This window comes from Lolium perenne, chromosome 1, assembly GCF_019359855.2.
Source record: "Lolium perenne isolate Kyuss_39 chromosome 1, Kyuss_2.0, whole genome shotgun sequence".
In the NCBI taxonomy this organism is placed as follows: domain Eukaryota; kingdom Viridiplantae; phylum Streptophyta; class Magnoliopsida; order Poales; family Poaceae; genus Lolium; species Lolium perenne.
In genome coordinates, this window is record NC_067244.2 from 169,880,848 (window position 1) to 169,904,448 (window position 23,601).

The window sequence follows — 23,601 nt, forward strand, 5'->3', positions numbered from 1 at the left end:
CAGCCTTAAGCGGCGTGGGCAGTGTGCACTTTGACCATCCACATGAATGCTACAGCTACGCGAGGATGGAAAGAAAGAATTTGCTTCTGTGTTTTCCAGCTTCCCTAAAAATTATAGAGAGCACCAAAAGTGCACACATAAAGTTCTTGTGGAAATCAAACTATCTAAACTCATACGTGTCAGCCCATCATTAATCCCAAAAAAAAATCAAAATTAGGAGAAAAAAGGAAGCTGTTAAGGTTTAGTATAGTAGTTATGTATATACTAAATCTTACTATGTTCTTTTGTAACTTTTGGTGTCTTAGGTGTCCTGGAGTAGAAAATATAAATCAGTTGAGAGTAACAAAAATTAATGTCAATGGCGTACTCCGATATACTTACCTATATACTTATTGATCAGATTCAGGCTCTATGCTTGCTTATGGTACTGTTCATGAGCAATTTTCTCTCCCTTTCCTCCAATCAAGTCCCTACACGTATGTATCTAAGATAGACTGATCAATTTTTGTCAAAAAAAAATTCCGAGCGGGGCAACCGGCTACCGGTTATGAGCCTTCGTGCAGTTAAAGCGGTGGACGGTGCCCAGTCTTCACCGATCAGCTTCCACGTGCCCACCTCTTTTAGGCCCAACCGCTCAAGAGTATCCCGTATAGGTTTCTGGTTTTCTTTTTTCTCTCCCCACCCACAAACCAACCAGTGCGCCGCCTTTTCCTGCGATGGAGCAATGGACGGCCCAGGCGACGTGCGTCCCGGTGGCGGCGAACTCGGCGCGGAGCAGGAGCGTGTAGGGGACGGCGACCTTGGGGATGGGGCAGGCGCGTGCCCGCGGCGGCAACAGCGGGGCAAACGCGGGCCGGCAGCAGCGACCACGGGTCGGGACAGGAGCGTGCCCGGGACTGCGCCCTTGGGGCGGAGAAGGCGCGGGCCTTGGACGGCCACCTTGGGGCGGTGGCGGCGCGGTCCTGGGGCGGAGCACGCATGGGCCAGCGGCGGGAACGCTGACGGAGCAGGCAGGGGCCAGCGGCCACCACATCGGGGTGGAGCATGCAGGGGCCGGCGGCGTCCATGTCTGGCGGAGTAGGCAGGGCCCGACGACGGAGGAAAACGGCAGTGGCCGGATCAGGAAGAAGGCACGAGGTTAAAGCTCTTGCTCACACACATGTCGAATGTTGGGAACCAGGAAACTCTGCTGTGTAGTGTATTACTGCCCTTCACATGTTTGTTGTTCTGTTTCTTAGACTTCAAACTATTTTTCTACGGTTCTCTAATGGTCTCTCCTCTAGGTTGCAATATCGTTGCTTTCATCGGTTCATTCAGCTGCATACTTCTGTGTGAGTAAGTACAAATGCAAGGATAACATCAGTTGACCTTCCTTTTTGTTGGCTTAGGTGTAAACACATACATTAATATGTTTAGTGGAGGTGATTTTTGGCTTGAGGATTTGATTGATATTTTTTTGTTTCTCTCTTGATGTAGGCCTGAACCTGGCTCAAGAAGATTGAGGTAACTAATTGAGATGAACAGAAAACTTCTCTGTTTTGTTCTCATTTTTTTCAGTTCGTTTTTTGCTGAAAATAATCACTGAGTAGTGCTACTTGATTTGAAACATACTAATGGTATGCCAGAAAACATAATAAGCCGGATAGTTATTCTGCTGAGATGGTAGTGTATCCTACCTTATAAATGTTAACGCAAGCATACCATTAGCTGAGCCTTCCTTTCTGTTGGACTAGGTGCATGACATGAATTTGGAGATTTAGCAGGGTCGATGCTGGTATTCAGGATTTAAATGACATTTTGGTTCATTTTTAGAGATGCACGCCTGAACTTGGCAGAGCGAGGTAATTAATTGAGATGAACAGAAATTCTGTATTTTTTGTTTCCATTTTTTTTGTTCACTTTCTGTTGAAAATTATCACTAGGTAGTAATACTTAAACTGAGCGGTTTATATTGTCACGCTAGACTAGGTAAGATCTTCCGTGAAGGTGCTCATGCATTCATTTGATCCCATCTGGATAGTATGCATGTTACCGTGGAGCAACTCTGTGTAAACCAAAGCATGATTAGAAGAGCAGTTGTGCAAGCACGGAGAGCTTTTCGACAAGATTGTCGCTAGAGGCAACTACAAGATTGCGATCATGGTATGCTACAAAATTAGGACACATCTCTTTAAGTTATTTATGTGTTCAAAGACCAGTAAAATTATTTGGTGACCCTTCTCCGGAAAAAATCAGTTATCTATAGTCCCTTGAAGTGCTACTGCAATATCAGTGTTCACCATGTACTATTTCCATGCCCCACCAAGCTCCTTCTTGAATAATTGCTCACATGCCTGCCTTTTGTCACCGCAATGAAAATTATTATTGTCAGATCGGCACGAAAAGACAATTTTTCCAACATCAAATTTTCTCCCTCCCAACAGTGTTTAGAACTAGGTAGTTGAATGTACTTATGCTCCCTCTGATGATCTTCGTATTTTAGGTTATCCTTAAATGGAAATAACATCAAGAGAAGCATTAGTGTATACTGCCTTTAGCTTAAAAAAATTAGGTTCTCTTAATAGATCACTGTGTGCAATACACAGCCGGGTGGATTTAGGGAAATAAGGCCAATTATGTAGTTCGCTATATTATTGTGATTAACTACATCAATCTATATATTCATGTCATTTTCTATCCGAAACTGTTTCGACAACGCTATTTAATTTCATGGCTTGATGTTACTATTTAATCTCGCATGTAGGTAGACCAGGGGTTTCGTGCTACCTTTTATGGGTTTGCTGCAAGGTACAAGTCTAATACTACCTCTGTCCAAAAAAAGATGTCTCAACCTTTTCAAAATTTGGATGTATCTATATACTAAATCGGGTCTAGATACATCTAAATTTTAACTAAGTTGAGACATCCTTTTATGGACGGAAGGAGTACTTATCTTAATGATGTTTTACCTCGGTTTTCTTGATTTTCGTATGTGTATATGCTTTCCTATTTATTGTAAGATGTTTAATTGTAACAATGTACAACTTCTCTGCCAAGGCCTTTATTCGTCTCGCCTTCGCGTTTCGGTGATTCTACACTAGCTGATATTATTGGCTTTGATGTTCACCCTTTTTTCCGTTCCATTTGTTGATCATGCCAGGGAGTCTTCTGCTACTCATTCTTCTATGGATACGGATGCTTGGAAGAGCACAATTCTTTTTGGTAAGTGGCCAGTTGAGCCTCCTCATGATTTATGTCACTGTTGTACCCAGTTTATTGCTTCAGTGTGATATAGCCTCATAGGTTTAATTTCAGGCTTGATATTACTCATCTTTAATCTCAAATAAGAAACCTCAAATCCTTTTAAGAGTACAGCAGACAGCTTCACAGTTTACATGGATCTTAACAGACATATTTGGTGGGCTGGGATAGAACTGTAGAACCAGGGTCCTTGTGGATGTTAGACATGTATATGCATGCATGTCCTCCTACATCTACTTACCGCATTATATTTATCTTAGTCAGTATACTGAAAGGGAGTATACAAAATATTACTGTCGGCTGAAGCAGCCAGCAATTATCAAATTTCTGGTTCAAGAGAATAGAAAACCCAATTGCCAACATTATATTTCATGCCTACGTATAAATAGACTTTTTTGACAATACTAGATTTAACAGGTCCGGATGAAGGGTTGCTTAAGTACCATGTATATCTATCCTGTCCGAGTGTGGCAACAGTAGATTCATCATCTATACAACATTTAGGCTCAATTCTAGATGATGTAAATTCGAACTTTTTAGCTGTAATTTCGTTAGTGCCTTTTCTGAATAAGTGCAGCCTCACAATTATTTTCTTCGAAAATAAATCATAGATTTTTGTTTCCATGAGTATACAAAATCAATTTTCTCAAGTTAGCTTCGCTCCCTTGCAACTTCAAATCTCTTTTATGTTTGTGTGGAACTATATAGTAGCAACATCAGTTACCTTGATGGTTTTTTTTTTCTCATTGACGCTTAATTGAGTTTATAAATTAAGTCATTTCTGCTCCTCTGGTTCTTGAACATTGATGCATCCTCCATCAATGCATAGTGTTTTAATATTTGCTCAATACAACAGTAAGATTATGCTTCCCACATTAAATTTCTACTTCACAAGTACTTTATAACCAGACAAATTGAAAATAAGTAACATGTGGTCCCTACCTACCAGATGTGTATTTGCTTTTACTGTTATTTTCTCCTTTTCCCAGCTAAGTTTTGTTGTATACCTAGCAAAACACAATTAGTGGCGCTCCTCTATTCCTAATACCAATTTTTTCTCTGATCCTTTTTTCATTAAAAAAATTACCCCATAAACGTTCGTTCCCAAAGAATATGTTGCAGTTCTGGTTATTTGAGTTTGATTATACTTTTCGCTCATATTGAATAGGTAATCATTCACTTTTAAACTAATTTTTTTTCCTTACCAGAAGTAAGCACATGTTATCGGTCTTTTTGGATCAACAATCACCGGAGTGAATTAATTTTTCCAACAACAATTGACAACTTATGTACAAATGTTGCTTGGTTGGTTCATGCTGAATGTGATGCTGCCTCTACATACAAGCGTGAGGGTGTCGATGCAAGCAACATGGATGCTGATGTGGGCTAACACGGTGGAGATTAGGCACAAGAGCTTTCTAGTGAATCTAAGATCACGAGCAGGTAGTGCATCACGGTGGAGGCTATTCGAAGAATACCGGCACAGGAACACTGCTCTTGCTGCTGGCGTCACCACTGCGTCCATCTCTACATAGGATCGTAGTAGGTTCCAGGGGCCAGAGCACCTTTGCACCAATTAGGTTCAAATTCATTTTGACTAAAGAACTTTTCTCTTGGTCTCAAATATCACTTACATTTTATAAATTTCTTGCTCATACTGTTGTAAGAGGTGAAGAAGCACTATTCTGAATTGTGGCTTCAGAAGATGTCTATGCCAGCAAGGTTGACAGAGGTCGTGTGTGTGGCTGCAGCAACCACATCTCCGTTATATGCTATTCCTTTTGCATGCCTCCTTTTCTGTCTGCTACTGGTGTGATTTCTTCCTTGTGAAGTTGTTTCATACTATGCAACCATAATCTGAAAATAATTAGGCATATGGTGATTTGGATCATATTTGTTTCACTTGCAGGAATCACGTGCAATCGGTAGTCTGTACTGGAGTCTTTTGTCATGAAACGCTTTGTTTGTACAAATGTCGTTCTCTAATTATCGTGTGCCCCTTATCTAGAAACCTAAACTTCATTCAAGTAAGGATTCTTCACAAGTTAAAGAAAATGGTAGTGACTTGCAAGGCTGTTTAACAGATTATGCACTTTAATTAGATGGGGCATGATGGTAGGAAAATCACTCACCTTCAATTCTTTTAGTTTGAAGTCTCTAATTATCCTAGAACAATGTTGGACTACAACTAAAAAATTAAACTCCAAAACATATTTTGACCATTGAACCTTTAATAGTTGTTAACTACGGAGGGGCATTCCTAGGAGAGAAAATTTGAAGTGATGTTTGCCTCGGCACTAACTGAAAAATTCAGTTGTTCAGCCTGGAGATTAACCTGAACTACATGCAAGTGCATTCATGGTATCCATCTTCAGTTTAAGGCACTCACCAAAAATATGGGTCAACGAAGTTGTTCATCCTGGAGATTAACCTGAACTACATGCAAGTGCATTCATGGTATCCATCTTCAGTTTGAGGCACTCACCAAAAACATGGGTCAACGAAGTTGCTTGATGCATTGAGATCACCAGAGAGGAAGACAGCAAGCAGCAGTGCCTAGGGGAGCAAGGCTTGGGCACGCCAAGATGCTAGATCTTCAGCTTGGTCTGAAGGCAACAAGGACGGCGGCCTGGTCCCGCTTCGTCGCCAACGGCGGTTCTGCACGATCAGTAAGCAGCCTCAACAGAGTTGGGAAAGAAGAGCCCCGATCTCCCTTAAGAGCTGCGTGAAAATCGAATCGATCGCATAGGGGGGATCAGGAGCAGAAGGTCAAATGGTACACCACTGTCTGGAAAGGATGAACTCACTAGATGGATGTCGACGACGTAGAAGACGACGTTGATCCCATAAGCAGCAGAGCGACCCAAAGGTTGTGCATGTTAAAATTTCTTGGATGGAATGAGTGCACATGAGACAGTGAAATCAGTGGTATAACATGCAGAGCTTTATGATTTGTTCTTGGATTGGATTTGGAGGTAGAAGACAATGGGGTTTGCTCTCGCCCGGGAGGGGAATGAAAAAAAGCCCTCCAGAGTGGGTCGCCTCTGACTGGTAATGGAAAACAAGAGGATGAGTTTGCCGAAAGGTAGTCAGTAGGTACAGACCTAAGGCTTAAGCTACAGAGAAGCAAGAAAAATCCGTTGCATAATTAGATCAACCGAACATGCTTCCAAAAGCGATATTTTAGATAGGCAAAAGTTCACAGAAGTCACCAAGTGAAGTTACAAACTGTTAATTTTTTTTAGATCAGTACATTTTACAAGTTTACTATTTGCGTACATACTGGGCGCCGTCCGCGAGTTAAAGAAAACTTTACGAGCCACACTCATCAAATTTTTTGATGGAAAGTAAGAGTGTCTTCAGTTTAGAATGTTGGCTTAACACGGGCGTTGCCAGTGACCCAATATTGATGCCGTTCAGCACGCCTATGTATAATTGAGGTCAGCACAAACAAAAAGAGCGGAAATCTAATTCCATTTGCTACTATCCACGATCATCACCATGACCTGCAGCCACTACTATGTCATTATCACCATTTTAGCCTCCTATGCAAAAAGCAACCGATATAATCTATGTGTCTCCATCGATTGTGCGTGCTTTTCTCTATCTCTGCCTAATAAAAAATGAATCCGCCACACACAATCTCTCATTTTTCTGATTTATCTATCAGTACATTTTCGATCTACCGTTGTAGATGAATAAAATTTGTCAGCCCACCTAAAAAATATCACCAGAGAGGAAGCAAAAATTACAAATCTAAGCCCAAAAGACCATTTACCAGCAGCAGAGTCACAAAGCATTCTAATTTGTGACTCCTCTAAAACATCTATAAGAGCCAGCTAACTGCATACCTACCTATGGAAGCTGGGCCAGAGAGTCTATCTTGGTAGCCACACAGATACGTCACTCTATTTTCCTCTTCAGGTGATACTTTTTCTCCACTTCTTCTGCATAGACGATGCATGTATGTTTTCATGTTCTTCACCGGTTCAAACCTGCCACCTTCTATTTTTCCCTCCTTTTCTGATTGCCAACTAATTCACGCGCTATATGACAACACATTTTGTCGCTCCCACCTAGGATGCAGGTTACTCTTAACCTTGGATCAGGTCCTTCATACTTGAGTGTGCTTATCCAGAACAGCTTTACCTAGCTCCACGACAAATACAAGAGTGTATTTTCTGTTTTCAGAAGGGCCATCACCAAAAAAAAGCTGAACTAAAGGGCACGTACGCAGACAATCTGCTCTATAACAAGCCCACCCATACAGAGACCTACAAATTTTCATGACTGTAAAAAAGGTTTCCAGCCAGCTGTTCAAGCCAGAAATTTCAGCCGTTTATTCAACAATTTTTCAGATAAATCTACAGCTTACTCTGCAAGATACGGCATGAGAATCTACAGAAACAGGACCAATTACTCACTTTTGGCACTCAGATATTTTTTTTTTGACCGGGCTCAGATATTTCTTATGAGCTCTCTTAATAATGCTACCGTGTACACTGTACGTTTGAGTTTGCAAAGCATCTACAACAAGCGGTGCCACTGAATTCAGAGATAAGCCCGTATGTCCTTTCTTACCTGTTCTCCACTGCCCCAAGTCAGCAGACCATCTAGCAGATCAAACGCTTCCAAACATACTAGGCTGCTGCACACCACAGCTAGCTTGCTCTATCAATCAAGCCAAAATAGACGCAACAGTGGTTTGCCACAAAAGTGAGGCTGGCCAGAAAACAGATGCTCACCGACTACCTCTAATCCAAGCTTAATAAGATTTTCTAGAAACAAACGCCCACAGGCGCGGCGTGCCGCCGCGCCAGCGCCTCCTAGTATGAAATAAAGTATGGCACACGGCACAATTTAACCTTGATGATTTTAGATCCAATTAGCATAAGAAAGTGACTAATTTGGTGTCATCATATTTTTGGTAAATATATTATAAGCAGCATTATTTCAATTGCAATTGTTAATCCTATTTTTATTGTACTTCAAATGGCAACGCCACCATGCACATCTTAGGTTAGTATGAAATATATAGAATTATTGTAGTGCATAAATACCTTACCTCAAGTGATGAAGATCCAATAAATAGGATAGAAGATTTACGCAACTCTGAAAGTTCCCATTTTCGTGCACCTTTTTTTATCTATCAGGTATATATGGCATAGGGAATGGGTACAGTATTAGGACCCGATTCAGAACATTCTTTGAATATATTTTCTTCTACCACTACCATCAGTGCATATTTTCTTCCTACCAAATCTTTACATTGTGCTTCAAAACTACAATTTGCCCATCGTGAACAACACATACTTGCCTGCTAAATTAGTCTGTCATCTATAATTTCACCTCTGATAATAGACTCGGATACTATCTTCCATTGCTCTGTATAATATTTGAACTGCATTTCACATATAGAGAGTCGCAATATTGTAGAATTAACATACAGAATATTTTCTCTGTGGGATTCATAACTGATGATAGAAAATCCAGAATGGCTTACATAGCTTTTATATACCGGTATGTTCCACCACGAATTACTCAAGATTGATTGAGATGATCCAACACTAAATATATCCAACAACACCATAGCCTAAAAACACAAATCTATCTATTATATTATTAAAACAACAAACAACGAATGGCTTGGATTAATCAAAGATTGTGCAATAGAAACGAATGCCTCAGATTAAACATATGTATGCCCCATGTTAGCTATGCAAATACAACCGGTTAACCGGTTTAGAAGAACAAGGACTCCTATTTCTTTGGGGCACCACTAGGAATCGGCTCCCGATGGATAGCTTCCCATCGGACCTGCCTGTGGCCACACGATGGAACTCATGATTGCCGTACGATGTTGAACTAGTCCTGTTTTATACCAGTCTCGCTCAATTGCCTCCGTGAAACTTGGGCCAGATTGCATGCTTCCGAAAATAGAGCCGTGTAGGGTGGATCTCAACTAATTAATCCGGTACGGTGTGTGTCCAACTATAGAAGCAGTTCATTTTTGTTCCTTGTGGTTTTTAATATAATTTGATGTTTCAAACTAAATACAAATTTGCTTCCATTGCAAGTTTGCAACTGGACCGTACTAATAATTCGTTTTAACAAATAAATGTTGGAAACTAATTATGACTGCATTTCTAATATGCATTTTTCTTTATGATAGAAGCGTTCGCCTTGATGATGGAAGCAATATTTCTTCAAAGTGCATTCCTTAGCGACAGCAGAACATTCGGACCAAGGAAGCATTCGTCTTGCTAAATAGAGGAATCATTTTTGTGGTTTTGTAGAGCATATTGTTATCATCATTGAACATTCTTTCTGCAACAAGCATAAATATATATAATATGCTTCACTAGTATTTTGTGCTATGGAAACAACTTTTTGATGCAACAAAAACAAATTCTAATATGATGACAATATTTGAATCACAAAATAAATCCGTGGAAGCACAACATGAAGCACGATGAATGAACAAATTAATTTGATTTATAAATAATAAAAATTACAAACACTATTACAACAACACTTTTTGCACTTCTGCCTAACCAACATCTAGGCTGTTGTGCGGGCTGCTCATGCACGCTCGCACATGCGCTGTAAGCTCCTCGTCAACAAAGCATCTGCGTCCTCGCCATGGCGCGCTCTGACAATATTGCATCAACAATGGCTATAGAAGTGAAATCAGGTTAAGCAGAATTATGTCTATACATTAGAAGCATCAGTCAGTAATACTGAAGCACAACCTACCAGTAACAGAGGTTGAAGAATTAGTTAGAAACCGTGCATCAACAAAGCACACATGGTTGAAGCACATGGTCATAGCTTCTGAAGCAAAATTAATATACGATAAGAGCATCACACAATGGCACTAGCTGGTTCAAAAAGAACTCTAGTAGGAATGCTTGGCTGATGCAAAACAATAGTTTGATGCCATCTGATCATATATATAACATGCACTGAACTGGAGAAATTTTGATTTTCCAACTTGGCATGTGTCGGGGAAAAATGGGTTCATCAGTTTGTCAAGTCAGTGATGTCACATAGCATCTCTATATTGGAAGCATTAGTTAGAAATCAAGGAAGCGTACTTGACAAGAAGTGAAAGCATACCTCTTTGAATTGACAAAATTATTTGCGAGCAACATGTGTACAGAAGAACATGCATGAACCAAATGAGGCATTAGTAATTATATACTTGGGAATCATTTTGAAATCGAAGCATAAAATTCCAAGGACTTTAACGACCATTTCTTTGTTTAAAAGTATGCTTGTGTTGCTGCGATTGTTACTAAATTCGCCGAGCTCAGGATCAATCTTCGTATCCATTCAAGCAAGTCCTTGGGAGGTGAGAAAACACAAATATCTAGAAGAACACCCCAATTCGAGCAATGTTGAGATTTCTCCAATCATCCTTAAGTCTGCCACAATATGACTCTTCACCATACAATCTAGATTGGTATCCTTCACCATGTTGGATTTGTGCTGCAATAGAGATCGGAAGAATGCGAGATTGTTAGATTGTTGAAACTTATGCAGACACAAAAATTTAGTAGAAGCACAAAATATATTTATGCAGCTTGTAGAAGCAAAAGTTCAGTAGTTATGAAATATATGAACAACAACTAGGAAGCATGTAAAAAACAGAAGCATCAATGCATGTTGTCCGCAGCATGCTACTCCCTCCCGTCAACTTTAATCAACGTGAGAGGTAGACGCGAGCACGCGAGAGCTAGACACGAGCATGCGTCAATTAAATCCGACCTGAGGTAGTACAAGCTATGTAGAAGCAGACACATTTGAAAAGTACAATCAATGATGTTGCCACCAATTTGTCTGAATATGTCCCCAAGTCCATCAATATGATATACTGTAAGCATGAATAGATACTCCACGGAGAAAAACAAGCATCTCATGGAAGCATATACAAATATACAGGAACCGGCTGGTAAAATTGATGTCTTAATGTAGCCTAGTAGATCATGGAAAGCAGCTAAACTTGAAGCACATGGAAGCCCACGGTATGAACATTGCTACTGTGTCTCTACAAAAAGAATTAAAACCTAGCAGATGCAATATATGGCCACATATGCATATGTAAAGTAACCCATGGATTTAATGTCCGAGAAATGCAGCCAAAGGAACACATTGGGGTCGATCTAGATCTGCTGCTATTACCTATTCCTGAATCGCGTTACCATCGGAGGGGTGGACAGGGCTCCTGAGTCCTGACAGGGGTTGAAGCAGCCAACAACCCGCTGCTTCGGACGGAACGAAGCCCAGACGGCTCGGCTGAGACGCCTCAGACTACTTCGGCCGGCCGCCTGTCAGTATTGCCCCGGCGACTTCTCTCCGCGGCGCAGCGCCTGCCTGTTAGCGCGAGATGGCGATGCAGATGTGGCGATGAGGACGTGGGGCTCTGTTGGGAGGGAAGCAGCCATCCGCGACAAGCTCTGGCGCGGGGCAGCGGCGGAAGCGGCCGGAGGTGCGGCGGGAGAGAGAAGCAAAGCTGTGCGCGGGTGCGAGGCGATGCGGGGGAGGAGAGGTGAGCGGCGGTTTTTTCTCGCTAATTTTGAGCTGACGTTTCCAGGTGCAATTATGAGACAAATATGATGCAAATCGGTGCAGTTGTGGGACAAATCGAATCGTTGATTTGAAACGAGATGAACGGCATCCGGGTAGTCCGATAGGTTGCTTCCAATCGGACCCCGACAGATAGTATTTACCATTTCTTTGCCCACAAGCTGTCTGCCGTTCAGATTGAGAGTTGTTTGTGCCGTGCGTAATATAAACTCTACATTTATCTCAACAACATTTATTTATTTGGTCAGGTAAGGCACGACTCCGTTCGGCTTTGCCGGATCAACTACCCATGTGTTGACGTCTGAGAGTTGTGCATGGCGGCGGAACAAGATCGAGATCTAAAGGGTGATGGCCGTGGCTTGCCAACACCGGAGACGCACGCAACGAAGAGTGGATCTGGCGATGGCAGCGTCCCTCGGCAACAGTCCCGCAAGAAATCTCATAAATTCGAGACGATGACGGCGAGGGCTATTGGCGATCTGGCTCCGACGAAGCAACAATTCCTCTAAGTCTACGGTATGCATCGGCGAGAATTTAGGTTCGATGGTGATATAGAAGCACGCCACGAAGATTGAATCTGAAGATAGCAGCATCCCCTGGCAACAGCCCCGCATAAAGTTTTTCATAAATCCGAGGCGACGACGGCGAGACTACTGATGGCTTCGTGTTGGTCGTGGTCATCCAGATGATTTCATGAAGATACATAAGAAAACATGTACAGGTAAGATTCCGGGGGCATATGCTGTGAACTAGCCTCAACAGGTGTACCAATAGACTAAGCAACGTGAGCCGTCAGATGTAAAGTAGGATCTCCGGATGGAAGCTGGTAACCGGACACTCACTTACATGCAAAATCTACACAAAGACCCTTCTCGATCTCAATCCCTCAGCAGTCTCCTCTCTCCCTTTCAAAAAAAAAAAGCAGTCTCCTCTCTCTTGCCCCTGCAGCTATAGGAGACGGCAGCGCTACTCCTAACAAGCTCTGACCCTGCCCCAACGGCAGCCGCGGGCCAGCATGGAAAAATTGGATATATTCCAATATGCGTAGAGCATTTTCCCCTGGATTTGTTTTGGGTTTCACGAAATATTCATTGTTGCGAGAGGAGACGAGTCCAACGCCATGGAGCAGATCCGCCTCCATCGGGATTTCAGAATCGAGATGAGAAGGGAATTGGGGACAACTTCGTCACTTGGCAGCGTCGTCTAGGTCGCCGCCACTGCCAGGCGCCAGCCTTCCGGTAGTGAGGAGAACAGGTGTAGGGTTCCTCTATGAGCCTGTGAGGGATTGGGGCCTTGGGGATTGTCCGTCTGGGGAAGAAGGTCTTTTTTTTCTTTTTCACAAAGTGATATGTTTTGTTGAGAAGCGGAGGGCGTTTTCCCAATATTACCAGGGCCCATACTCCCACATCAATCAGGATGCTTGATACAGAATCGGACGAGCAGCAAGCTGCTTAGTCCATTAGTACACCTGTAGAGGCTAGTACACAGCATACGTTCCCTAAGATTCCGCAGATACATCATACGTATGGAAGTAGGACTCTAATTAAGTGGGCGCTATATCCGTGTGGTGCCGCATGGATGCAAAATTGCAGCTCATTGGAGTGTGCAGAGGCATGACGGGGTGACGGTAGAGGCTGGCTGCGCGTACTCTTGCTCGCGCTCCGCCGTCGCTGGACGAGGTCCGTAATCCCTAGAAGCAATGTCATTCACAAAGTTCATGGCTTCACGCCACGGTCTCCGTCGAGCGGCTGCTCGCGCCGTGTGCCACCGGACATTAACCTCCTAAAAACGGAAGTAGTAGATTGATCAACAGAACTACAACGTCAACGTCATTCTTACGTCACAATGATGTGTCAGGTACATGCATACGTACATGCCTACATGCGCATGTGAACTCTTCGGGTGATCCGGCGCTGCCGCCGCCGAGCGACTAGCTCGACACGATGACAAAGATGTTGCTTCTAAGGGTCAGGTTGCCGCGAGTGGTACCCATGGTTTCTACTCTTTGGAGGCTGGAGCACATCCGCTCTGTTTAGATCCTGTTATATATGATCGTCAGTAGAAGGGAAAAAGCTTGCTTAGACACCAAAAGAAGATTGTCCTGGACCATGGGCAGCAGTTCGATTTGCGAGATAGAAAGATGAGATTCCAGGTGATGAAGATGAGGCCGATGCAGCGGGCGACCTTATAGCGGGCAGAGCTATCGCGGCGACTCGGCAACGTTTGTGTAGAAGTGGGAGATACGGACTGTATATGGCGCAGATTGAGATCCACACAGGCCGAGCGTGAGATAGTTAATCTAGGCCGGTTGTTTTTCTTTCACTATTTCTGGCTTATCTACACCGTTGGTTGTTTGTTGTTTTAATTATATAATAGATAGATGTCTTAGAGTTGCTGTAGATTTGGTTTTGAAATTTGTTTTTCATCATTCCCTAATTGTCTTCCTGCGTTAGAATCATTATTCAAATTCTGAAAATTTCCCAAAATAAATTTTCTCGAAAAATTCCAGAAAATACCTACAAATTTTGTATGCATGAAAAGGGGCAGAGAGGCACCTGGGGCAGCCCAGGGGGACGCACTGGCCGGCCACACCATGTGGTGGCGCGGGGCACACCCTGGCCGCACCAAGGCCAGGTGTGGGCCCCCTGGCCCTCCACTTGCTCCCTCCTCTGTCATTCTCTTCTCTCACCCGAAAAACACATCCCCATTGCTCAAACCCGCGTTCTTGTTGTTCTTCCTCGTGAATTTTTGATCTCCTTGCACAGCCCATATTTCCTGCTGAAATTTGAAGCATTTGCTCTCCGGTATGTGACTCCTCCGATTATCCAAGTAGAATTTTGTTTGGTGGAGTATTTCTTGAGTATTTTGCTATTGTAGATGACATGTTAAGTGAGCTTTCATACTTGTATTATGCTTAGATAAGTTGTTTGACTCATGTTTAGCCCTGATACAAGTCTCCATAGTGTTCTCCTTTATTTGTTTGTCTTAAAATTATTTTTTATGAGGTTTGTTAAAAATTTGAGAGATGGAAGGCAATGCATACCAACTCAATCAACATGAATTGGAGGTGAATGAGGTCATGAGGGTCCACTGGGGAGAAGGAGTTTTCCCTTTTCTTTATCCATGTGCGGAGTTCATGAGTGCAGTAGGGATTCTGCAGGATTTTCATACTTTGGTCTCAAATGCAGGGTTGGAAAATTTTGTTGATGGTGAACCATACCAATATGCTATGTCTGTGGTGCAGGATTTCAGATGTAGTTGGAATTTGCCTAACCCCATGGTTCACTACAAAATTTATAATAAAGCTGTCAACTTGCCTTTTGATGATTTCTGTGCAGCCATTAGAGTGCCACAATGGAGGTCGTGCGGAAGGATCAAGGAGCGGTCGTGCGGAAGGATCAATGAGCGGCCCAAGCTATTGTTGGACCTCTACAAGGAAATCTGCCAGGGGAGAAGTTTCTCAGAAGAGGATGAGCAGGAGCTTGACACATACATAGAGGGGCAGGGCCAACATGTAGAGGATGATGGAGGGGAGGCCGAAGATAACTTCACCCAGCCCTCTAACACTTCTAGATTCCCATATCAGCAACCTGACTATGATTATGGGCCTTCTGCTTCTTCTTCCTCACGAGGGCCAGGGTACGATCACACTGGGGATGACCCACCATCCTGGAGCAATTACTCACGCTGCGGTTGATCTCCACTTAGGCCAAAAGCCTAAACTTGGGGGGAGGTATACCGACATCTCACTCACCGATACATCATATTCTGTCGAAACTTTGTATATCCATATTTCACTTTCTTTTGGTTCTTGTTTTGTTTATTTTTGTATTTTCTCTTTTATTGAATCTTGGAAGTTGTTACTACTCTAATAGCCTGTCCTTAGCCTATTTATTTTGTTTTTATACCAAGGATAGCCTCTAATAGGAAGGAGGTAAGTATTGGGGAAGTTGCTGTCCAAAAACACATTCTGTGCTGTCACCGAAAAAATTCGTATGCCCAGCCAGAATGGAATTTTGAGCTTCCAATTTTTTATCATATGTCCCAGGTTGTTATATAACATTCGTTAGTTGAGCACTTTCCGAGTGGAGCAAGAAAACATTTTCAAAAAAAATCGATCTTTGCCTGCTGTTCTGTGTTGGCAGATTTCTGCCACTAGTTGCATTTGTGTGTCTATGTTAGTTTTCTTTCTTTTTGTTGTTATTGCTTTTGTTTCTACTTTTTTAAACACAAAAAGATCAAAAAAATATTTATGTTGTTTATCTTCATTTGCTTCTTTAGTTTGCTTCATTTTCTCTTTATGGTTTGCTATTCGAAAATCCAAAAAGATTTTGCTTTGTGTATTGATTAAAAATCGAAAACCCAAAAATATTTGTTGTTCTTCTTTAGTTTTGTAAAGTTGCTGCAGGGTTCAACGGTCTTTCATTATTTCATTTTAGTTTGGTTATCATTTGATATTATTCAAGCCACACAAGTGAAGAGCAATAATGACGGTGACGACAATTCGAGTTGTGGTGAGAGGCTGGTATGAACTCTATTTGTTTTCATTTTTGTACATATACTCATTTATGTGGACATGCTTAGTTTGTTCGTGTAAGGTGTATGCTACTTAATGATGCTCAGTAGTTTATGCTCTCTCATGATTAGTTCCAATTTACTAATATTAGGTAACATGTCATATAGATGTTTGCTTGCATTGCTCTAATCATATAACGGTATGACATTGTGGTATCCTCCTCTGAATGCTTCATTTGAATTGACTTGGCACATGCTTAAGCATGCATAAGACTAAACAAAAGTCATTTAAGCCTCGATGATTTATCTTGCCTCGGAGTTCTTGTATTACTTTTAGGCTTACGTTAATTTTATCTGTCGCAAGCATGATTATGATAACTACTGCTTTCTTGATTGTCGCTTCCCAGTCTATTGCTAGCCTTCACTTGTACTGAGGATGAGCTCTGCTCGTGCATCCAACAACTAAAAACCAAAGTGCCAACTGTGTCCACCATACATACCTATATGTGGTATTTCACTGCCACTCCAAAGTGAATTGCTTGTGTGCTACCTTTAAACCTTCAAAATTACCACCTGTTTTGTGTTTTGTTTTAGCTCATGAGGAAGTATTGAGTGCTTTATTGTCCTTTCATGACTTCATACCGCGACTAGCATGCATAATGTGCTGGTCCATAATATTGCAAAAAGAACAAGGCAATCGGGTGCCCATCCCAAATAAAATATAAAATGAACAAATAAACAAACACTGCTCCACACATTATATACTGGAGAGATCCTAAATTATGGTGTGCATTGGAGAACTACATGGGAGCCGCTCTTGAGGTCACTATATGAAGGGATGATAAATCATTTAATGCCAGTCGTTGACATAGACATGCATACTACTCAAAATATATATTCTCAACACTCCTATTGCATTTGAAATGAAAAGTTCTAGCACATGAGTAATCTTGCTTCCCTCTGCGTAGGGCCAATCTTTTATTTTTATGTTGAGTCACCATCCTTTCTTCGATCACCTTCTCGAAAGTATAGATGTCATTCTTAGTGTAATATGCTTGTCCCGGAATAATATTAATTGTGGTATAATTGTGATGCTTGCATCTTTCGATATTTTTACTTCTGGTCTTCTCTTGAACTTCAGAGATGCCTTGGCATTTATGTTTTGCTCCACAAATAAGGGCAAGCGAGATACCACTTTATCATATCATGTTATGAACATTGCAATCCTACAGATACTTATGTTTCATGTTGCTTACTATCGTGTTGGTATCTTTTCATAGCTTGCATAACTATTGAGTAGCCTTAGTTGCATGCTTCTTATTATGAATTGCCTAAGTATTTGATCATGTAATGAGAATATATACATCATATGAAGCAAATAGGTTCGTGAAAGTTTCTTTTATCGCACTCAGTTGTCACTAAATTGCTTGAGGACAAGCAATAAGCTAAGCTTGGGGGGGAGTTGATACGTCCAAAACGTATCTACTTTCCCGAACACTTTTGTTGTTGTTTGCCCTCTATGTTGTGTGTTTTGAATGCAACTAACACGGACTGACGCTGTTTACAGTAGAATTGCTCTAGTGTCTCGTTTTTGTGCAGAAATCCAACTTTCAGGAAAATTCCCGGAAAATATCGCAAAATCCATATTTCACCCGAAGACTCACGGAGCCAGAAGACGAGACGGAGGGGGTCCACGAGGGGCCCACACCTGCCCTAGGCGCGGGCCAGGCTTGGCCGCGCCTAGGGGTGGTCTGGCTGCCTCGGCCACCCCCTCGACCTCTCCTTCGCACTATATAAAGCCCCTGACCTGAAAATATTGGGGGGTTCGATGTTTTTCCAGAAAGAGTTCCGCTGCTCCGCCGCCACCAGAAACCCCAATCCGGGACCAGAAACTCCGTTCTGGCACCCTGCCGGGACGGGGAATTGGAGGAGATCATCGCCATCGCCATCACCGACGCCTCTCCATCAACCATCCATGATTCTCCCATCCATGTGTGAGTAATTCCCCGCTGTAGGCTGTAGGGGATGGTAGGGATTGGATGAGATTGGTCATGTAATAGCTATAAGATTGTTATGGGCATAGTGCCTAGTATCCGTTGTTAGTATTTTTGACATTGTTGCAACTTGCTATGCGTAATGCTTGTCACTTTGGGCCCGAGTGCCATGATCTCAGATCTGAACATGTTATTGATTCATGATGATAATTATTGTTTTTGATCATACTGCAAGTTGTATACACTTATTGTTGTCCAGAACCCGAGGCCCCAAAGTGACAGAAATTGGGATAACCGGAGGGGATGGTTATGATGTGAGGATCATGTGTGTTCATGGAGTGTTAATGCTTTGCTCTGGTACTCTATTAAAAGGAGTACCTTAATTACCAGTAGTTTCCCTTGAGGCCCCGCTGCAACGGGCTGGTAGGAAAAAAGATGTCGTGCAAGTTTCTCATTGCGAGCACGCACGGCTAAATAGGAACACACACCTATGGTTATCTTATGCTAGGATGCTTATATCATTATTACTTGCAATGCCTATGTCTTGCTATTATATGGATTCTCTCATTCACGCAGCGGCCGTTCATCCATCCATGTTACTATAATCATTGCTACTGCTGTTTTTATTTTATTACTGCTGCTACTTCACTACTACAACTGCTAAAAAAACTGTTACTATTGATAAATTGTTGCGAGCAAGTCTATTCCCAGGTGCAGGTGAATTGACAACTCATCTGTTAAAGCTGAAAATATTCTTTGGCTCCCCTTGTGTGAAATAAACAAATTTGGGTTTTACTTCCCTCGAAGACTGTTGCGATCCCCTATACTTGTGGGTCATCAACAGGCAAAGGCTAGCAAAAGATTGGGAGCGAAAACTAGAAAACAAGAATAGTCGGAGAACAATAAGAGCGAAAACTAGAGCGTTCTATGCAGTTAAAACGGAGCGTGTCTTTCTCCAAAAAAAATATTCCGGGATCCAACCATATGCTACAGCAAACAAAACTAAACTAAACTAAAAACAAAAATAAAGACTTTCCAAGAACAACACATAGCGTATGAAGCAATAAAAATATAGCACATAGAAAGATGACATGTTGCTTTGTTGATGAAGAGGGGATGCCCAAGGCATCCCCAAACTTTGACGCTTTTACCTCTTGGATATTTCTTGGGGTGACATGGGCATCCCCAAGATTGAGCCTTTGTCCATTCTTCATCTCATCACATCATTCTTCTCTCCCTACATTTGAAAACTTCCTTCATACAAAATTTCACACAATTCTTATTAGCAGCATTAGTACAATCAAAATAATAAATCCACTCATATATCAAACATCTATTAAAGCATTAGATATTGTAGCAACCTCTTCAAAAAGCTCTTTGATCAAAAGAACTAATAAAGAAAGAGATTAAGAGGCAAATGCAAATAGTGGCAGAAATATGTCAAAACAGAACAGTAGGTAAAGATCGATTTTTTTAGAAAATCTTCTATTGCTCAAATCGAAAAGTGATCAACTAACGAAAGTTATATAATAACCTAGGGCATATGTAAAAAAATTTGCAGCACAAAATTCCCCTCTTTCTGTGAATAAGAATTTTTATGGTGACAGCACATAATCTGTTTCAGGACAACAACTTCCCCAAATCTTACTTTCTTCCTATTAGAGGATATTCTTGGCACAAAACCGAAATAATAATGATAAGGAGAGGTTATTACAGCGGTAATAACTTTCAAGACTCAACAAAAGAAAAATTACATAAATAAATATGGGTTATCTCCTAGACTTCGGAGGATCATGGGAGGAGCATTTACCACTAGCAGAGTTTTCATACAACAATAGTTATCAAAGCAGTATCAAGATGGCACCATTTGAAGCTCTGTATGGAAGAAAATGCAGATCACCTATCTGTTGGTACGAGGCGGGTTCAAGCAAGGAGTTCAATCCAGATTATGTCAAGGAAAAGCAGCAGATCATCGACATTATAAGAGATAGACTCAAAACAGCCCAAAGTCGACAGAAGAGCTACGCAGATCAAAAGAGAAGGACATGGGAGCCAAATGTTGGAGACATGGTTTACCTTAAGGTAAGTACAATGAAAGGTCTTTAGAGATTCGGAGTAAAGGGGAAGCTTAGCCCTAGATACATCCGACATTTCAAGATACTGAGTCAGAACCGAGGATTAGCCTTTGAATTGGATCTACCGGGAAGGTTAGCTCAAGTTCACAATGTATTTCATGTGTCTCAACTCAGAAAATGTTTGAAGACCCCAGACGAGCCAGTATCACATGATGAGCTAGAGCTACAACCAGACTTGACCTATATCGAGAAGCCAACCAAGATTCTTGAGGAAAATTGGAAACAACTCAGGAATAGAGCCATTAAGTACTGCAAGATCCAGTGGAAACATCATCCGGAAAGGAAAGCCACCTGGGAGAAGGAGGAAGACCTAAGAAAGTCTTACCTAGAACTGTTCAGGTATTACAACCACAACTTCGGAAAGAAGTTTTCTTTAAGGGGGAAAGGCTGTAATGTCCCAGGTTTAGAGACAATCGAGGGGTAGATTTGAGAAAGGGATGTGCATTGCATCGTAAATTCTGGGGAAATTTCGCGCTTTTTAAAGAAAACTGCATTGAAGGGGGACAAGTTTCTCTCTCGACACCTTACAGGGTTAGGGTTTCGAGAGTGCGATAAACTTGCACCTCACTTAACTCAAATAGGTTTTTGAGAAGAGAGAAGGGGTTAGTGCATCACAAACATTAAGTTGCATGATTGAATTCAACTTAGTATGTTTGAATTTCAAATTCAAACATCACATGAATATTTCATAATTCAAATTGAGGTAAATCATTAAACAAATATAAATAATCAAGAATATAAATAGTACATCTTATATAAAGCTCATTAAGGAAAATTGGAGCTTTATTGATATTCACACAAGATACAATGTCAATTACAATATTCAGAATTGAATTATGAATTTACAACACATTACAAGAATTGAAGAAATAGAAAAAATAAAAATAAAAATTACAAATAAATGAAATGGCCTAAACTACACAAGAAAATCTTCATAAAATGCTTGTGCTGGATGATCTTGATCATCTCATTGATCCCTGCAATCACACACAAAGCAAACATTGGATTATGCCAAGTGGCATTGCCACTTGGCAGGTTAGCAAAAAAATGGAAAATGAAGAGGATATGACCCTGGATCAGCCGAGCTGATCCACTCACAGGACCAAGTTCCAACAAGGAACCACACAGGCAGCACACACTGCATGTGTGCATGCCTCACAGCACACAAACCAGGGGAGTCACCAAAATGGTGCCAGGCTCAGCTGTCGACCAAGAGAGCCAAGTAAGGACCATATAAAACCTTTTCCACCGCCAGAACTAAAGCAGCTCATCAGCAGCAACTCACAAGAGGTAAGAACATCAAGAACTAGAAGTACATAGAACCACCAGAAACCATCTAGTTCCAGTTCCACCAAGAACTAGAGGCTGTTGAGCAGAAATTGATGGAGTGAAACATCACCAGCAAGTCAGGAGGAGCAGGGCAAGCACATAATCCAACCAGAAGAAAATCCACTACATCAACACTCATTCTAGGAGCTGGAGTGAGGTATACACAAAAATCATGGGCAAACATCTGATTTGCTCATAAATAAGCATGTGCATCAAACACACACAAGCCATAGGGTGTGAGTACCCTGTTTGTGTCATCATCTGGCTACCAAGTCAGTTGGTGCAAGCAAATTTGGGTGAAGCCAATAGGAAATCACCAAGGGAACACTGGTTAGACCAAAACAGTGACATAACCAAGGCAATCCATCAAGGAATTGATCCTATCTATTCAACCAGAGTCACTTAGCACTTAAAACCTAGCATACCATCAGACAGATAGACAATATGTGTCTATTCTTGTTGGTCAACATCAAAGATCACTGGTAATTCAACAAGGAAATTAACCAGTAATGCATTCACTAAGCCACAGCAAGCCAACAAAGGTGGGAGCTACCTAAACAGCAATGAATTGCTGTCAAGGTCACCTCAACCACTTAACCAGTCCAATCAAATAAGCCATGCATAGTTATCATCACCCAGAAGGGTTCAAAGGAGGGCTAGGGTACCCAACCAAGGGTTGGCATCCATCTAGCCCTGCCAAAGTTAATAAAATGATCATTACTGCAAGCAGTTCACATCACTTATCCATTTAGTAAAGCCAGGTAATACAGATAAATGAATCATACAAGTAATCAAAGCACCAGAAACTTGCAGATGATCCAATGGATCATTACAAGCATCAGCAGCTGCTTGAGCAAGCACCATCACACACCAACACAAGCCTGTGTGACACACACACATCACAGAATGAGCAGCAGTGAGACACAGACACCAAACAACAGCTTTTATAAGCCACTGATGATCATCTGATCATCAGGAGCTTGCTAAAGCATGACAGAGCATGTTACAGCTCAGCCCAGCAAAAATACATTAACAATATGAATTACTCAGCCACAGGACATTAACAAATATATCACAGATAATTAAATCAGTCATATATAGGAGCAAACCATCCAAGGATGGTGAGATCTTGTAGCAAGCATGCTCAACAGAGCATTAATATGAACAACAACACAAGGGGTTAGCCAATTAGAGGCACTGGCACTTGCATAATGCAAGGCTTATGCATAATAATCAAGCCAGGGGCAAGGAAATGCACACACAGGAGAGGCATGATACACATAGCAACAGCAGGAACAACTTAATTGAGCATAAGCATCACAGTATGCTCATGAGCAAGAGCTCATGAGTTACAACAGCAAGACATAGAGAAGAGCAAAGACACACGTAAGCGGCATATGCACAAGAAGAAAGATACGCATAGCAGCAGCACAAGCACAGCAGCTAGAATCCATTGCGCATATGGTAGTAGCAACTAGCACATCATAGTAGCACCAGAGCTAGCCTGGCGCAGAGCACATAGGCGCAGGAGTAGCAGCACAACCAGATGGATGCCAAGGCATCCAAAGGAAGGGAAGAGGTAGAACAGGTAGCAGAGGAAGGAGGAGGAAGGGGAGAACTTACAGGTGAAGCGGAGAGAAGCTCGGCCATGGAGGCACGGCGGCACACGCCGGGCGAACGGCGGCGCCAGGCCAAGCCGAGCTAGGCACCACCTCGCCGCAACGCTAGCTACACCACGGCGGCGCCACGGCGCCAGGATCGTCAGCGGGCGATGAATCACTGCGGATCACCACGGCCTG

The 23,601-nt window shown here is 42.0% G+C and overlaps 1 protein-coding gene across 5 annotated transcripts; it reads left to right on the forward strand.

The window, feature by feature from the left end:
* Window positions 1–645: 645 nt before the first annotated feature.
* Window positions 646–5,026, forward strand: LOC127312432 (uncharacterized). 5 transcript variants are annotated; one of them, XM_071819783.1, is made up of 8 exons: window positions 646–1,137; window positions 1,284–1,335; window positions 1,477–1,503; window positions 1,734–1,841; window positions 1,964–2,142; window positions 2,744–2,787; window positions 3,140–3,201; window positions 4,449–5,026. In XM_071819783.1, the coding sequence occupies exons 1-4, from the start codon at window positions 807–809 to the stop codon at window positions 1,744–1,746; spliced, it is 423 nt and encodes a 140-aa protein (XP_071675884.1). In that variant the 5' UTR covers window positions 646–806; the 3' UTR covers window positions 1,747–1,841; window positions 1,964–2,142; window positions 2,744–2,787; window positions 3,140–3,201; window positions 4,449–5,026. The 5 variants fall into 5 exon arrangements, with proteins under 5 accessions (XP_071675884.1, XP_071675891.1, XP_071675886.1 ...); XM_071819790.1 differs by having other exon boundaries at window positions 4,452–5,026; XM_071819785.1 differs by having other exon boundaries at window positions 1,969–2,142.
* Window positions 5,027–23,601: the final 18,575 nt, after the last annotated feature.

What these genes read in the sequence shown, in the direction of transcription:
- LOC127312432 (XM_071819783.1), top strand. Translation starts at nt 807, where the DNA reads ATGGGGCAGGCGCGTGCCCGCGGCGGCAACAGCGGGGCAAACGCGGGC. An exon ending in GATCAGGAAGAAGGCACGAG is followed by an intron (nt 1,138 to 1,283) that starts GTTAAAGCTCTT and finishes TCTCTCCTCTAG; the next exon opens with GTTGCAATATCGTTGCTTTC. An exon ending in AGCTGCATACTTCTGTGTGA is followed by an intron (nt 1,336 to 1,476) that starts GTAAGTACAAAT and finishes CTCTTGATGTAG; the next exon opens with GCCTGAACCTGGCTCAAGAA.